General features: G+C 39.1%; 1 protein-coding gene across 13 annotated transcripts in view; it reads right to left on the bottom strand.

Annotated features, from left to right (window-relative positions):
* Window positions 1–19,016, bottom strand: part of MAP2K5 (mitogen-activated protein kinase kinase 5) — a 275,190-nt gene that overhangs the window by 222,226 nt on the left and 33,948 nt on the right. For all 13 annotated transcript variants that reach the window (XM_021100479.1, XM_021100474.1, XM_021100477.1 and 10 more), the window contains exons 4-6: window positions 10,736–10,805; window positions 4,203–4,243; window positions 3,163–3,230 (exon numbers count right to left, since the gene is read on the bottom strand). In XM_021100479.1, coding sequence (XP_020956138.1) covers window positions 3,163–3,230; window positions 4,203–4,243; window positions 10,736–10,805 — 179 coding nt within the window. The remainder of the gene's footprint in view (window positions 1–3,162; window positions 3,231–4,202; window positions 4,244–10,735; window positions 10,806–19,016) is intronic.

Here is a 19,016-nt window from a genome sequence, read left to right as displayed (position 1 = left end):
CAAGACCACTCGCTGCAGCGTGCTGGAGGGAGACTGCACTGGGGCAAGATGGAGGGGAGGCTATATAGCAGTAATCTGGGGAGCCTGAACTACCTTCACAGCAGAGGGATGCTGGCAAGTAGACAGACTCTGCAGGGATTCAGACGGTAGAACCTACCAATGAAGGGGGTAACTTGATGTAGGGCTGAGGGAGTGCCAGGAAGCAGTGTAAGATGACCAGCAGGTCATCAGGAGTTAGCAACTGGGTGGATGTGGGAGAATTTACTGAGACAGAAAATCCAGGAGAAGAAGTATGTCTGGGGGGAAGATGACTGGGAGAGTTATCACCTAAAAAGAGGGAACAGCCCTGTTCTAAGGGCTAACTTCAGCCTTTATGAGTGGGTGCTAAAGGAGATAAATCTCAGCTCACAAAAAAGAATGTCCTGAGACAGCTTCATGAACAAAGGAACGAGTGCTTCAGCCAGTAAAGAGCATTCCTGCTACAGGGATGTTCAGGAAGAACCTGGATGACCATTGGGCAAGGAGTGGGGAGTCAAGTACCCAAGGAGAATGAGATTAGATTGGGGCTTCTCCTTCTTGTATTCCACACCACAGGCAAAGAGTTTTCTATAAACACAGAACTGGCCATGGCACCCTTCCACTGAAAGCTGTCTGATGGCTTGCCAGTTGGCTGAGAGGAAATTCAAACACAAAGCCCCACATGATCTGGCTCCTATCACTTCTAATGTTCTACCCTCCACCCCTTCCCCAGCCATGCCCTCCCCTAACCCAGCACCCCTCTCTGGGCTGCAGCCAAACTGGTCGCCAAAGCCTTATCTTGTATTCTGCCCACCCTCTGAAATGCCTTTCTCTGGCTCTTGATGTGGCTAGGTCCTCCTCATCCTTTAGGCTTAAGTGGAATGTCACTCTCCTCTGGGCACCCAGCCTAAACCTAAACACATCCCTGCCCTGTGTTCTCTCTTTCCATAATCTGTTTCCTTCATAACACTATAAAGTATAATTATTTGTATATCGGGGTGGTTTTGTGTTGTTTGTTTCTTTGGTTTGTATATCTATTAGACAGCTAGCTCCAGAGAACAAGGACCACACTGTATTCCTAGAGGGGAGGTCAGCACCAAATAAGTAGGAGGCACTCAATAAATACTTCTGATTAGTTACCAACATGGGGCACAGAACAAGGCCAACTTAGGGTAGCATATTAAAACCACCTGTAGGACTTTTTCAAATTGCACTCCTCCCATAACAAAAATCACTCCTGGAGCAAATTACCATTACTATTTGGGAGGCTGTCATATCCCTAAGGGAAGATGCTACAACAAAGGGCTGAGAACCACTGGGTCAGATAGTCTCTGCCTAACCTGAAGATTTTATAATACTCTGTGAATATAAATGATAATTGTTTAAAAACCAAGCTAATTCACTTTGATTTTTGGTTATAACCAAATTTGAGTGACCTGAGAAGTTATCCTGCTGCCATCTTTTTCAACTCCATCCTGCTTTACACACTGTGATGAACTTTAACCTAAAGCACCCTGTTTTCCCTCAAGGTTCATGGTCAGTCTACCTAGACTTTTCTACAAGTAGTGGTAATAATTAAAGGCCCTGACCTCTTGGAGCTGAATGTAACAAGTGATCCTCAGTCCCACGCCTCTACCACGTGGGCCATGGCTTGCAGGCCCAACAAGCATGAAGAAAGGCGGCAGAGCACGACCTGGCAGGGCCAAGTGCTTGGAGCAGGACTAAAAGATCTACCCCTCTTGACCACGAGACAAATGATCCACTGGTGAAAAACCAATCAGTGCATGTTTTTTTTGGTTTTTTTGGTTTTGTCTTTTTAGGGCCGCACCCACAGCATATGGAAGTTCCCAGGCTAGGGGTCGAATTGGAGCCACAGCAATGCCAGATCCAAGCTGCATCTGCAACCTATGCCAAAGCTCATGGCAATGCCAGGTCCTTAATCCACTGAGCAAGGCCAGGGACTGAACCTGCGTTCTCATGGATACTAGTCAGATTCGTTTCTGCTGAGCCATGACAGGAACTCATTGTGGATGTGTTTTAAGACAGAACAAATTGTTTAAGAAGGAAATACTTTTAAGATTAGGGTGTTCACAGCAGGAAAGCTGTAGGTAGATATACTGACACTGTAATAAAGCAGTCAAGGAAGTGACTTTTGGGGAGAAGATAGGAGAGCAAAGAGAGAGTCCGAAGAGATTTTGAATTACTCACAATAATGCCCAGTGGCAAAAGAACAAAGACAGTGGGTAGAGGGGGTAAGGAGGGGCATGGAAGAGAAAGTAGAAGCCTAAACTACACTGCAGCCCTAAATGCAGAAAGACCTGGGCATACAATGGAAGGGTTTTCTGGTTCAACTTTAGCTTTTCAGTCACCAATGTAAACACATACACACAGAGCAATCGCCTTTCAGTGTCATCTTCAAGTACTGTAATACGTTTTACGGGCTGAATAACTGAGTGTGTACCAAACATGACCTATCATGGTAGAATAGAATTCTACCAGCTTAAGCATGTCCTCCTACTTGAGGACTTCAATCATCTAGAAGTAAGTTCTCAGGCCTGTCTGAAGAACACTTTGAAGAGGCTCGTGTTTAGGATCCATCCCTGTGTGGGACAACATTAGCATGAAATAATGAAAATGATCTTCCTTCAACAGTATTTCAATCTCTTACACAACCAAAGATACAAAAACGAGCAACTTGGCTGGTCACTTTAAACTTCACCACTTTACTCTTTCCTTGTCTCTTTCTGGGGAAGATGTAAGTGAATCACAACACTGCTGAAAGATGGATAACCAAGACAAAAAATAATAAGCATTATACAACTTACAAACTAGATCATCAAAGAATGAAACAGTCACAGGCATTGAATTTTCTGAATTTGGAGGCACCGAATTTGGAGACTGAAGAAAAACCATTCCACAGACAAAAATTAATAGTTCAACATGTCTAATGTTATCTTTCTCTATGAGGTCCTTTCTTTTCAGTCAATACATAGCTAGGGTTACTGAATTGGTCAGATTTCTTCTTAGCTACATATACATTTTTGCTCTTATAGAAAAGAGGTATCATTTCAAACATGCCTCTTCCGCACCCCCAACTCTGCAGATAGTCATGCTTATGGGCACATTTCACTTGCTTACTCTTACCTATTGCTTGGGAGTGAATCTGAGACTGCTGGGCTGCTGTGTTGAGAGGGTCCAGCCCGAGTATTCACCTACAAGTAAAGAAAGATTTTTGATCAGTCTTGTGTTCTGAGGACACAGTTCTAATTAACCTATAATTTGCCACAAATTTCTCATTTCACTATGAAGGTTAATTAGCTTGTTGCTAGGTAGACCCATGGTTGGAGTCTATTCAGTATATAGGTTACAGAGACTGTTCAACTCCTATATTACATAATACTTCGTTTCTGTCATTATTCAAATACTTAAACAATGCTGGAAAGGAGAGCGACAAACAGGGAAATTTTTCAGTTCATTGTCTAGAACTGAATTCAATTCTAGAGAAAAAATTCAATTCACTTTCATTTTGTCTTATATGTTTAACAAGTATACTAAGAATACATCCAGGGGTTAGTAGTGACCCTCACATTGTCAAATCCCTCCAGCTCTAGAAACCAGGCAGAACACTGAAGAATGCGTCATATGCACTGAAAAATGCGGTCCAAGTAATTAATTATAAAATGCTTGAGTTTAATACAATAGCCAGTTTTTCTTTCAAATGTAAAGCCTTAAGCAGAAATCCAGGATTCAAGACACACTGAACAACAAAAGGACATTAAATAGATATATGTTTTTAGCATAAAAATGTGAAAAGAAGAGGGGGGTATTCTGTGTGCAATAAGCTTATGTGCTTAATTAACCACTGAAATGAAATCTATATTTTCACTCAAATAAATCTTTGTGGAGACCAGTGCCCAGGATCATCCTGAAGAAATAGACCAAAAAAAAAACAACACCAAATTTTTCCCCAAAATGTCACTAAAACCCCTATATCCAAATATGTACACATACTGAGCAAATACTACAGATGAATCCCCCTCCACATTCCATTAAAAAAAAAAAAAAAAAAAAAAGGACTGCTTGTCAGAGCTTGAGAAAGTGCAGTTTTATTTGACATTTCAATAAGTGGAACACAGCATTACAAATCCATCTAACTTTACTGAAACAATTATTGAAATTCGTACCTTCAGGCCATGTATGTTCCGTTCCCCAGGAGGCTTGCAGGCTGAAACAGTAATTGACTAAATTGTAGAACACATCAGGGCCATTTACAAATTTGCTCAAAATGAATCGTTTAAAAAGAAATGAGGGTGACACCAAAATTAGCAGAGAGAAATGATTGAAAAGTGGCTCCCAAGACCCAAAGTGGGAATTATGAACCAGGGTTTTTAACTTGCAGGAGTGAGCATTTATAAATGCAAAGAGCTTTCTGACACCACCTCATATAAATTTCAATTTCTGCTTAAAACATATAAAAATCAAGTTAACTGAGCTAAAATGATTACATTCCTTTCATAATTCAAATTTCTGCAATCTTTTCTCACCTATTACATTGCATATCTTCTATCACCTAGACTACATTGAAAATAGCTAGGGTTTTTATAGGGGAGTGGGAGAAGTGTCTTTCAATGGCAAAAAAGATTACTAAAGATTCTAAGATGAAGTATCTAAGTTTGAATACTAGTTTTCACAGAAATAAGCAAATTTGTTAAAACACAGAGATATTAATTTCATTACATTGCTTGCAAATTTTGATATCTACTAACATTAAAGATAAAGTAATGCCAGGAAAAATAATATTAATTTCCTGACACCATCTTGAGTTACAAGTTGGTACTTTTCCCATTCAGTAAAGGATTCTTCATGAAATGCTAAAATTATAAAAGAGCTTCCTGCCCATGATATAGGCTGCTTCCATCTGTAAACTACATCATCCTACATTTTGTATGTTAAGAGGCCATCAATTTTGATTGATTGTTTGGGGAAGGGTGAATTTGATTTTTTTTTTTTTTTTTTGCTCCTTTCTCACATGTACATGTATTTTCCTCTGTATCTGACAAGAAATAGAGCTGTTTAATAATAAGATAAGGTTAATAATTACAAAGCACATCAGGTGCTTTAGTTCTGCATATTTCAAGTATATTCAAATTGTTATTTTCCAAAAAACCCTAAATGTTAATAAATGATTTTTATTTGTTTTTCTATAATACAGTAAAATTAAGACTCCAAATCCTCTTTCCTTAAAATGGAAATTAACTTTTTGAACAAAACAAGAGTCACATACATTTGATATCTGGCCCTTTAGGGACCATTAATACCTCCTAAGACAACACTTCAGAGCATTTCCTCTGAAGTACCCAGAGCATTCATAAACTTCATTTAGTAAGAAAGTGGCTAACCATAACATGAAAGACGGGTATCAATTCTTACCTCCTACCATAACATCTCCTTCGTTCCTCAACTGGCTTTTTAAATCTTTATGACTGGAAATCTAAACAGTATTCAAAAAACCCAGTAACCTCATATTTCCTAAAGGTGTGGAGTCAGAAGTTACTGTAAAGCTAGTCTATTTTCAGGAGTTCCTGTCATGGCTCAGTGGTTAACGAATCCAACTAGGAACCATGAGGTTGAGGGTTCCATCCCTGGCCTTGCTCACTGGGTTAAGGATCTGGCGTTGCTGTGAGCTGTGGTGTAGGCCACAGATGTGGCTCAGATCCCGTGTTGCTGTGGCTGTGGTGTAGGCCAGTTAGTGCAGCTTCTCTTCGACCCCTAGCCTGGGAACCTCCATATGCCATGGGAGTGGCTCTAGAAAAGGCAAAAAGACCAAAAAAAAAAAAAAAAACAAAAAAAAAACTAGTCTATTTTCATATTTATTAATAGTCAGCATATCCTTTAGCTACAAAGAGGACTTAGCCCCAAGCTAAGAGTTGCTATCCAAGGCAACTGTACTACCTGGAATGGAAGATCTGGTGTTGTAACTGAGCAGGACCCTTTCCCAGAATAGACCCCCAGCCATGTCCTCTGCCTGATTTTTGTCTATAGAAAAACTCTAGTCAAAAATAAATTTGATCAGGAGTTCCCGCTGTGGCACAGCGGAAACAAATCCGTCTAGGAACCATGAGGTTACAGGTTTAATCCCTGGCTTCCCTCAGTGGGTTAAGGACCCAGCGTTGCCTTGAGCTGTGGTGTAGGTCGCAGACGCGGCTCGGATCTGGCGTTGCTGTGGCTCTGGTGTAGGCTGGCAGCAACAGCTCCAACTGGACCCCTAGCCTGTGAACCTCCATATGCCCTCGCTGTGGCCCTTAAAAAGACAAAAAAACAAAAAACAAAAAACCTTAATCAGAGAAGTGAGAAAATGCAGAGAGAAAGCAAAACAGTCAAACAAGACAAAATAATAATAGTTTAGCCATTCAACAAAGTCAAAGACCTTTAGTTCTTCCTCAAGTACTATAGAAAATATTATGAGCCATGTCCTTTGAGCTGTCTTGCAGATACTAAACCCATACTAGGTGGAAGAAGTTAACTGCATGCGACTCACAAGCATATAGACCCAGACTGGTTGGAAGCAGAAAGTTAATGATGCTGACTCCCAATTACCTCACCACCAACCAAACAAAAGAAGATCCACAAGCTGATTGTGCCGTGCTCCTAGAACACTGTAAGACTCTCCACTACCCCCTTTAGGGGGAAGAGTTTTGAGGGCACTAGCCTATTATGGCCCACTTTGCCTGGCAATGATTTTTCTACTTCACCCAAAACATTATCTCTGTGTTTCTATTTAGCACCAGTGAACAAAGGAAGAGTTTGGCAACAATGTTAGAACAGAATTGTTTTCTCCTATCCTTCTGACTTGCTCAGTCTTGATATTCTTTTTAACATTGTGCCTAATCATGGAAACTAAGGTTTGAGGGACTCTAACCAACTCAGTAGACCCAGGTGATATACCCAATGCCTATATCCTAATTGTGTAAATTTGCATAATCTATAAATTTATACAAACTTACAGAAAGATATATATAAAATTATAAATATAAAATTGCAATAAAATCTACATTTGATGTAGATAAATAAGCAAAAAGCGGGACTGCAGAAAACTAAAACAAGTTGTACAATATTATGCACGAACACCAAAGAGATAGGGAGACTAAGTCTCATATTTCAAAAAATTTAAATTTGGATTAGAAGAACTATATTTAATAATAATTTATTGGAGGCTAATTGGGTCTGTGCTAGGACTACATGTGACACATCTCATATATTTTCTTTTATTATTATTATTATTATTACTATTTTGCTTTTTAGGGCCACACGTGCAGCACATGGAAGTTCCCAGGCTAGGGGCAAAAAAGCTGCCAGCCTACACCACAGCCACAGCAACTCAGGATCCAAGCTGCATCTGCAACTTACACCATAGCTCACAGCAATGCCACATCCTTAACCCACTGAGCAAGGCCAGGGATTGAACCCATATCCTCATAGATACTAGTCAGGTTCATTACCACTGAGCCACAATGGGAACTCCCTATTTTCTTCTTTTAAAAAATCTTTTCCCAAGACATGAAAGCAACCTAAATGTCCATCAACAGAGGAGTGGACAAAGAACATGTGTTACATATACACAATGCAATATTACAAAGCCATAAAAAGAAATGAAATAATGGCATTTGCAGCAACATGGATAGACCTAGAAACTATCATGCTAAGTGACGTTGGTCAGACAGTGAGACACGAACATCATATGCTATCACTTACATGTGGAATCTAAAAAAAGGATACAATAAACTTACTTGCAGAACAGAAACTGACTCACAGACTTCAAAAACTTATGGTTACCAAAGGAGGCAGGTTGGAGGGGAAGGGATGCACTGGAGGTTTGGGATGGAAATGTAAAATTAGGTTGTGATGATGGTTGTACAACTACAAATACAATAAAATTGAGTTTTAAAAAAATAAAGAAAAAGGAGTTCCCATCCTGGCTCAGTGGTTAACAAATCCGACTAGAAACCATGAGGTTTCTGGTTCGATCCCTGGCCTTGCTCAGTGGGTTAAGGATCCAGCGCTGCCGTGAGTTGTGGTGTAGGTTGCAGACGCGGCTCAGATCTGGTGTTGCTGTGGTTGTGGCGTAGGCTGGCGGCTACAGCTCTGATTGGACCCCTAGCCTGGGAACCTTCATATGCTTCAGGAATGGCCCTAGAAAAGGCAAAAAGACAAACAAACAAACAAATAAATAAATAATAAAAAATGAAAAAATAAAAAAAGAATCTTTTCCTACAATATACTCTTCTCCACACTCCCAAGCCCTACAAACTATCCCCATGAACACACCACTAATATTTAAACCTATATGAGTATGTATATATAGCCCTTCTGCCTTAAGTAAATTATAATTTAAACAAAATTCTTATTCAAAGGGTATATTAACCACTTATAAACTGTGTGACTCTGAAGTTACTTAACATCTCTGAATCTCAATATTCTCAACTATAAAATGAAAGCAACAATAGGCATAAGTGTCAGAGAAATAGAAATGGTGACACACAAAGCAATATTAGCATCTAAAAAGACAGTGTGTCTAAAATGGCTGTTATTATCACGGGAGGGGCACAACGTTATGGAGTGAAACTGACAGGAACTGCTCACAAAATAAAACAAACAGGAGTTCCCGTCATGGCTCAGTGGAAACAAATATAACTAGTATCCATGAGGACTCAGGTTCAAACCCTGGCCTCGTTCAGTGGGTTGAAGATCCGGTGTTGCTGTGAGCTGTGATATAGGCCACAGACTTGGCTCGGACCTGGCGAGGCTGCGGCTGTGGTGTAGGCCGGCAGTTGCAGCTCCGATTCGACTCCTAGCCTGGGAACTTCCCTGAGTGTGGCCCTAAAAAGACAAAAAATGAAATAAAATAAAATACAATAAAATAAAATAAAGCAAACAGAATTTTTAAAGATTTTGGATAAAGAGAAGTAAATATTTTTTGGGGAAAAAAAAATGAAGACCCACAGCATTAGAATTATAATTCTCGGAGTTCCCGTCGTCGCGAATCTGACTAGGAACCATGAGGTTGCGGGTTCGATCCCTGACCTTGCTCAGTGGGTTAACAATCCAGCGTTGCCGTGAGCTGTGGTGTAGTTTGCAGACGCGGCTCAGATCCCGAGTTGTTGTGGCTCTGGCATAGGCTGGCAGCTACAGCTCCGATTAGACCCCTAGACTGGGAACCTCCATATGCCGCGGGAGTGGCCCAAGAAATAGCAAAAAGACAAAAAAAAAAAAAAAAGAATTATAATTCTCCAGGATACTATAGAAGGGTTTGCTATAATATCAGAGCTCCAAAGTCATCAAGCAGGTAAGCACTTAATGGAAATTTTCAGCTGGTTAAAAAGCATTCCTGTGGTGAAACAATTTTGAAACTTGCCCAAATTCACTGGTCATTGAAACAATCTATATCCTGTTATTGGCCTAATAGAGAGAAATGGTAACATTTTCCTTTTTTTGTTGTTGTTTTTTGTTTAGTTTAGTCTTTTTTTTTGTTTAGTTTTTAGTCTTCATGTGCAACAGAACTGTATTAATCACAATCTTGTTTCAGACACACTATCAATGGCCCAATTTTAGTCATTTAGTTAGCTCCTTAATAAGTTATTACTAATAATGCACTAACTACTCCAAATCCTGCTGCTCATGTTAATGTTAGAAGAACAGCATTACTCCTAAATCCAGATCTTCTCACAGGCTGGCCAAGCCAGCTGCCTTTGGAGACTTTACCAGTGCAAATAGGAGTCTACTGGTTAATTGAGCCTTTCAAACTTTAGAGTTATAGGTAATGAAAGTCTAGAATGCTTAATTGGAAAACTCGTACCATGATTATTTGTACAGTATCAGTTAATGAACGTAAGTTTAACTTTTAATTATTTCAATTAAGTTATTTCTAGAAGACTTACTTAGAGAACTTTTTTTTCTGTTCCATCAGGTAGAAAATGTAGATTCCAAGTGGGGCAATGTATAATGGGATAATGGCCGAAAGACTTAATGGTTTATATAATTAAACTATTCGTTTTCATCATTATTCAAAATTTGAGGGAACATTTATATACAGTTGAGCAATCATATCTGATTCAAGACTAATACTACCAAACCTAAAGAGAAAACAAATGATGTGACCAGGGGATTCACCAAGACCCACTCTCATCAGCTTGTATTTTTGGAGATTTAACAATCAAACGCCCATTCATGAGGATTTTCAATTATTTAGAAAATGTCCCCCCTGCACCCCGCCAAGAATCAAGCACCAAACATTCCATCAAAATATCTTTCATAAAAGCCCCCAGTACATCTCAGCTTCTGACTAGCTGAAAGCTTTCTCCTCAATAGCAACTCTGTCTACTATCATGAGCCATAATTTATAAATATTCAAAATTAAAGTCATTCATTGCCTTGGTTTAGAAACCATGTGGACCCCCAAAGAGTTCTTTAAGCGAATGTAAGTATGTACTTCAAAAACAAAAACAATCTAGTTAGTTTAATTTACTCTAGTAAATTAGATATTTTATCTGCCATAACTATAATATAGCCTGCAATCGCCACGATAATGAATACTTCTTTTGTTTTTTCAAATTAAGAGCTAAACATCATGTTATGTGCATTTAAACCTTTGGAAAACATAACTGTTGATGAAACAGTTTACTGAAATAATCATTGTTGATTAGAATTTGTTCAACATTACCTCTTGGAAATATCTGCAGAGGCTCTATTAACTGTCCATTTACTTGCTGTTCCATTATTGTGGAATAATACTGCAAAGAAATTATAGAAAGAGATTACTCAGTAATGTATGAATACTGGAACAGACACTTAGCGGTTGTTTAATTCATAGTACTTTGGTAAATTGCTGGTACATACACAGCAGCCTCGAGAATTCTTTTTCCCTACTTGCACATCAAATACTATACTGAATATGTAGGATTGAAAGTCCAGTATATGGTTATCTTCTGCACCATCATTTACCTTTAAGAAAAACAATGCTGAGATCCTGCTGTGCAGCACTGGGAACTATGTCTAGTCACTTATGATGGAGCATGATAATGTGAGAAAAAAGAATGTATACATATATGTGTAATTGGGTCACCATGCTGTACAGTAGAAAAAAATTTTTATTGGGGAAATGACAATTACAAAAATACAAAATAAAATTAAATAAAACAACTATAAACAAAAGAATAAAAATGTTAAGACTTCAAGTCAGAAAAAAAAGACTTAGTATTTGATTTTTAGAAATATTCTGAAAATAATATATATTTAAAATGGCACAAAAGCATTTTAGTAGAAATATCTCAAATTGCCTTTTGTTCTTTTTTCCTGGATTTTACAAAACAAGATGGAGATGTTTGATTTTACAAAACAACTGGACCTATGTGCAGTTAGTTAATCAAACATTATTCATAATGGTATATAAAACATACAGATAATGGAAATCAAAATCACAGAGCCTGAAACAAGCAAGCAGGTATGATCCATCCAAAGATGACAGGATTAATGTGATAAAAAGGTAGCCCAGGTTCAAGCAAACATGCCTTTCATGTGTTAGTCTTCTAAACACTTTAGTATAGACCAAATTTAATGTTAAAAATCTGGGCACGAAAAGTGAAGTTCCAAGTTGAAAAAGCTTTCACACTCCGCCAAAAACAAATTTATTCAATACATTGTATTATGGGCTATTCCCATTTTCCTTAATATGCTAATTGGTGAGCATATGTCCACCTATCTTAGAGATGGCTTCTGTGTCCTCACTTCTTTTAACACTTGACAAACAACAAAGTGACGCTTTTGGTGGAAAATACCAAGATGAAAACCAACAATTTTGTGTTTTAAGAAGCTGTTATAGGGCAGAACTCCCTTTAATCCTTATTGTTTTTTTATTAAAAACACATGCACATTTCCTATTTAACTATCATATTTTTTAGAAAATTCTTTCTTGATAATCATTATTTGCTGACATTCTTAAAAAGTTTCTTTTTAGAGGATATATACCTATATCTTCCTACTGTGTTTATGTACCTTAAAATTGTGACAAGATCAATTTTATTTTTCTCTTAAAAGAGAGGGAATTATAAAATTCTACATCATCTTTGGAATCACAAGTTGACAAGTCTAAAGCTCTTTGCCCTAAAAACAAAGTAAAAGTGGATCTTTCACGACTATGGACTGATATAAGTATACCCTGCCCTTCAAAGGCTTTTGAACTGATCCTCTCCTTCTATATAAAAATTTATATACATACAGCATAAACATGTATCACACACTCTCTGGAACACATACTAAGGCAAATGTCTTTCAGGGAACTGTATTCCTTAAAATCAAAGAAATACAGTGCTCGCCGTTACTCAACAGTGATGACAAGTAAATGAAATATCAATCATGTAGGCTGTCAACCTTTTGGGACAGCAATAACTGTTAACAAGTAGTCTGGAAAAATTGTCCGAAAATGACTTGTCCTCAGCACACAAGTATTTGAGGTTTCCATGGAAAATTAAGATGCCAGTGGCTATTTGGAACATTGCTCAGGTATTCTTTTTAATGGGAAATTTGCCGGTTATTGATCCACAGCATGTACCCCCTTGCTTCTGGAAGGCTGCAAGCAACTTTCCAATCAGTGGCTGTCAAAAAAATTACTACCTTTTTATACTGATACAAGACAACAGCAGTGGTGGTGTTCTCCTATGGTTAATGCTTTTCTTTAATTAACTGCTATATACAATAGGTTAGTAATTCCAGTTACTACTTTACCACAGTCCTGGAAATCAAAACAAATAAAATATCCTTATGCTTTACCTAACAAATTAATTATAGAGTTGTCTGAAACTGATGCTTGGGGTCAAGTTTGAAAACAAATAACCTCAAATGTAAAGGGTCAGAACAGGTGCACTGCATTTTTTTCCTACTATAAAACCTTGCATGCATGAAATTGACCTGTTTTCCAACTTTATTTATTTACCTCACAAAATATATAAATAAAAATGGTTTCCCTTTCATTGCAGATCTGTACCAAATCAACTGGCAAGCTACATATACTTTTATAATCATTGTAGGAATTTTAGCAATATAAACATCTCTTTGTACTATGATTAAGGCAGTCATCATAATGATATTAAATATCCCACTTAACAGTTTCTCTAAAGCAAGTAGTTAGGATTTGGTTTTTTTGGCTTTGTTTAGTTTTCCACAATTCTTCCAAATCCAAGGAACATCTCCTGTTGAAATACTGCGTTTGATCTATGTTTGTATTAACAGAGTATCATGGATTCCACAAAGCAAAGTAATTCACCGTCAAGGACAAACTATAAATGGTGGTAATGAAACCCACGGCATGGGCTCACTGCAGGCAACTGACCTCTGAGGAGCAGGCCTGGTGAGGACCAGGTGGCCACCAATGAGGCACCAGATCTAGGAACTCACTGCTTACACAGCATTCCCTAAGGGACAAGGATAAAATGTGGGCCATAGGTTGTACCTCCTGGAACAGTGCAGTCCTGACCAGCCACAAGGCCTATGCTGCCAGGTGAGGTGAGCAAGGCACTTGAAGGAGTTAGAGGGCTCAAACTCTGGAGTCTAAGGGTCCTAGCTGATCACCTTAGTGAGGAAAGGTAGTCACCACACCTTGGTTTACTCATTTACAAAATGAAGGTGCTATGTACCCACAGGATTAATGTGAAACTCATGTAAGAAAATACAAGAGCGAATAATAAGCTGTAAAGCGAGTTCTTACAGCTTCATTCTCTCTCGGGGATTTTACATATTCTCCGTTTAAAAGAATTCTTTCCAATTTTGTTCTAAATAGTGATAAAACAGGAGTTCCTGTGGTGGTTCAGCAGTAACAAACATAACTAGTATCCATGAGGATGCAGGTTCAATCCCTGGCCTCACTTAGTGTGTTAAGGATCCGGTGCTGCTGTGAGCTGTGGTGCAGGTCAAAGAAGTGGCTTGGATCCCGTGTTGTTGTGGCCGTGGCATAGGCCGACAACTGCAGCTCCAATCTGACCTCTAGCTGGGAACTTCCATATGCCACAGGTGCAGCCCTAAAAAGAAAAAAAAAAAAAAGTCATAAAATAAGCAATGATGACAAAGACAAGACTTCTACCAGAAGACAACAAAATGAAAAGACAACCAACTGCACCAAACAAAAACCTAAATCTTATATGCTAAGATACTTACTATGGCTTGACAGAAAAGTAACAAGGTGACCATGATAACATTAATGGAGCCATAATTTGAAGTCACCCAAATAACTTTCTTAGGGAGTTCCCATCATGGCTCAGTAGCAACAAGCTCAACTAATACTTATGAGGATGTGGGTTTGATCCCTGGCCTTGCTCAGTGGGTTAAGGATCCAGTGTTGCTGTGAGGTGTAGTGTAGATTGCCAATGCTGCTCAGATCTGGTGTTTCTGTGGCTGTGGTGTAGGCTGGTGGCTACAGCTCCAATTTGACCCCTAGCCTGGGAACTTCCATATGCCGCAGGCATACCCATAAAAATGACAGAAAAAAAAAAAAAAAAAAAAGAACTCTTTTAGCTTAATTTCTATAATCCTAGCCTGGCTTACTCCTAACACAAAGGAGTACATAACAGGTACATAATAGGTGTTCCATAAATATTTCTTGATTGATAGGGAGTCAATCCTGATTCTGCCACTTATTAACCTGCACAGGCCTCAATAAGTCAGTTCACCTCACTGAACCTAAGTTTCCTTTGAAAGACTACAGATATTTACTCTGTTACACAGGGTTACTATGAAGCTCAAAATTAAACTCAGCAATAGGATTAGCGAAGATATTTATAGATTGTAATAATTTTTTTTACTTTTTTTTTTTTTTTTTTTTTTTTAGGGCCACACTGGCAGTATATGGAGGTACCCAGGCTAGAGGTCCAATCGGAGCTATAGCCACCAGTCTACACCACAGCCACAGTAATGCAGGATCCAAACCGCATCTGCAACTTACACCACAGCTCAGGGCAACGCCAGATCCTTAACCCACTGAGTGAGGCCAGGGATTGAACCTGCGACCTCATGGTTCCTAGTCAGATTCATTTTCGCTGTGCCACAACGGGATCACCTGTAAACTGTTAAAATGAGTTGAATAAAAGTAAACATCCTATTATATATATGTACACATATACGGAATACAATTCAACCACAAAAATGAACAAAATAAGAGCTCCCATTGTGGCGCAGCAGAAACAAATCCAACTAGGAACCATGAGGTTTCGGGTTTGATCCCTGGGTTCATTCAGTGGGTTAAGGATCTGGTATTGCCATAAGCTGTGGTCTAAGTCACAGACACGTCTCAGATCCTGCATTGCTGTGGCTGTGGTGTAGACTGGCAGCTGTAGCTCTGATTGGACCCTTAGCCTGGGAACATCCATATGCTGCGAGTGAGGCCCTTAAAGGCAAAAAAAAGAAAGAAAGAAAGGAAGGAAGGAAGGAAGGAGGAGAACAAAATAATGCCATTTGCAGCAACGCAGATGAAACTAGACACTCTCATACTAATTGTACTAAGCGAAGTAAGTCAGAAAGAGAAAAACAAATACCATATGACATCACTTAAATGTGGAACCTAAAATACAACACAAATGAACCTATCTACAAAACAGAAACAGACTCATGGACATAGAGAACAGACTTGTCGTTGCCAAAGGCAAGGGGGAGGAAGTGGGATAAATGGGGAATTTGGGGTTGGTAGATGCAAACTATTACATTTAGAATGGATAAATAATGAGGTCCTACTGTACAGCACAGAGAACTATATCCAATCTCTTGAGATAGCACATGATGGAAGACAGTATGAGAAAAAGACTGAATATATATGTATGACTGGGTCACCATTCTATAAAGCAGAAATTGACACAACAATGTAAATCAACTATACTCTAATAAAAAGAAAACCTGTTAAGCAAAACAAAAAAAAGTAAACTTCCTAATAGTGAAATAATATTAAGGACAGCACTTCTTAGCTAGAAGTGTTATGGTATTTAAAAATACAAAAATAGTTATGCATAAAAAGTAAAAATATACTGTGCTCAAACTAAATCTGTCAGCAGCAGCATAAAATGTATTTTCTCTGGTATCCTTTGTAGAATCTGTTACATGCAGTAATTGCAGCAATAATCAATAAGCTGAGTAAAAGATTAATCAGTTTTGTGATTGCTAATGGAATCTCCAGTACCAGACTCAGATTAGTTTCAGAGTCCCTCTGAGATGTTTTTCGAAATCCTTAAACAATTTTAATAAGGATGTGACAAAGTTTAGCATAGTTATCCATAAATCTAATTAATTTGAAACAGAGGGTTAGATTCAACAAGGGGATAGCAAGTACAATTTTTGGTTTTGTTTTGTTTGCAGGTTTATCATTCAGTGTTCCTATTTGTTATGTACCTAATTCTAATTCTAACGGCACAATTCAATCAATAATTACGTTTCTTCTCTTCATGGAAATCTGCCATATGAAAAACTTGAGTTCCAAAACAGCACAGTTTAATTCTACAAGACATAAGTTCTCTATTTAAAGAGAGAGAAAACAGGAATTCCCTGATGGCACAGTGGGTTAAAGATCCAGTGTTGTCACTGCTATGGCGGGGCTTCAATCCCTGACCTGAGAACTTCTACATGCTATGGATTGCACCCGAAAAGGAAAAAAAAATTAAAAATTAAAAAGCAGAGAAAACAGAGACAGAGACAAAGAGAGAGATACATGTGCAGAAACAACTGTCATTACTGAGTACCTACTGTGTGTTAGGTTCAATACTGAAACTCAGCTCCCATAAACCAAGTCAAGTTTATGATTAACCTCTCCATCCAAAACTTTATTCCCTTTTCCCAGCCCTGTTCCCCTCAGGACTGAGAAGTAGCAAAGAAAAGGAGGTATTAAAACCTGAGCAAGACCTTGCAGAGCCCTCCCAGGTTCAAAAGCCCTTCTGTGTCCCCCATTTCTGGTTTGTAGAAAAAGGCTTTAGTCTCTGACACCTTCCCTGAGTTCCAAAGAGCAGGTAATAATTAGAACAATAAGAGTCACAGGCCTCCTTGCTCCTCTTGAAGGGACAGAGGTAACAATCTGACGCACCTGTGAGTTGTTCTATAGAAACTAAGCCCCCACCTGGTGGAGGATGGTGACGACAGCTGATCACAGGCACTTAGACCACAGACCGGCTGGAACCAGAAGGTTGCAATTCCTGAGACACCACCTGTCACCTCACAACCAACCAATCAGAAGACGGTCCACAAGCTAATTGAACATCCTCTGACCCTCTCCCCTCACAGTCTTTAAAAACCGTTGCCTGAAGGCCAAAGGGGAGTTGGGATTCTTTGGAACAGAAGCTGCCCACTCTCCTGGCTTGGTTCCATGCAAATAAACCCTCACTTTGCTGCAAACAACCACTGTCAGAGTTTAGCTTTCAGCACTGCAGACACATGAGCCCTTGCTCAGTAACAACACTAAATATTTACATTTATTCATCTAATTTCTCACAAGCCTATCCTATACTTGGAATATTATCATCCCTATTTCACAGATGTAGTAAACGGTTTATCAGTCAACCAAGAAAAATACTTCTTTCATTCTAATCCATGCACTTAGAACATAAAACGTATGTTTGCTATTTAAGAGTCCAAGGTAAAATATCTCCTATTTCTCATACCTCAAAACATTTCAGTCAACCAAGCTACTGGGTTGACTGCTGAGCTCGTGGGGAGACTGGCGTCTTCACTCATACCCTGTGGAGGTTACGCCATGTCAACTGATTGGGGAAGGCAGCATGGCACCGTGCAGATACCTGTGCTGACAGGTGACCTCTCTCTCTTTCTTCAGCAAACCCCCTCCTTATTTTCCGTCTACCTCTCTTACCACTCTATTCAGTTTCCAGTAAGTGGTTCTTTCCCAACTCTCCTTCAAATGCTGAAGTTCCCCATGTTTTTTCACCAACCATCTCTTGTTATTTTATACTCTCCTTGAGCTAACTTCAGCCACTTCAAAGGTTTCAATTACCAGAGGAGTCATTGAGACTAATCAGGAGCTGATGAATCACAAACCTCTATTTCCAGCCCAGATTTCTCTCCTAAGATTCAGAAAATACCCAGTTGGTTGTTCAGAGGCACCTCAAATTCCACAGGTCCCTACCTCTCCCACTCCTCCCTCACACCATAGAACTGTCTTCCAACACATGGCTTTATTATCTTGGTGAAAGAGACTATGACCTACCAGTTATCTGGGAGTCTTCTACACCATCTCTCTCTCCTTCTTCCCCATATTTAATCAGTCATTAGTTTTATTAGCTCTACATTTTCCCTGCTTCTCAAATCCTCAAACTAGGACCCTCCATGACCTAGCCGACCACACCTTCCTTCCAAACCTTGTCTCATACCTCCCCTCCCTGTCCACACTACATTAACCACAGGCATTTTCCTCAATACACCAGGCATCCTTTCACCTGAGCTTTTTTATTTTTTTTTATTTTTTTTTTTTTTAGCCACGCTCACAACATATGGAAGTTCCCAGGCCAGGGATGAAATCCAAGCTGCAGCTGCTACCTACACCACAGCTACAGCAACACTGGATACTTAACCCACTATACCACAGTAGGAACTCCCACCTGAGCCTTTAAACACCCTTCCATCCCTGTGTCCTAGACTACTCCATCTAGACACCGCCCTCTTTAGGTAGCCTTCTCTGCCCCCAGAGCTAGATCAGGTGCACCATTCCTCATGTTCACAGAGCACCTAACACTTAGGCATATTACAGCATTTATCATTCTGCCTGGTAATTATGAGCCTTTCTTGTCCTCCCACATTGAACACTGTTTCCTTTTTTGTTAATCTCCCTGACTGGATCCTGAGCTCCCTGAAGGAAAGAACTATATATTCACTGCTCCTCTACTGCCTAGCACAGGGCTTGGCCAGATAGTTGCTATCCCACAAATATTTACTGTATGAAAAACTGGCTGTATGAATAGGTGAGCAAA

Source organism: Sus scrofa, chromosome 1 (assembly GCF_000003025.6).
Source record: "Sus scrofa isolate TJ Tabasco breed Duroc chromosome 1, Sscrofa11.1, whole genome shotgun sequence".
NCBI classification, from domain to species: Eukaryota; Metazoa; Chordata; class Mammalia; order Artiodactyla; family Suidae; genus Sus; species Sus scrofa.
This window is presented reverse-complemented; position numbering and strand designations above follow the sequence as displayed.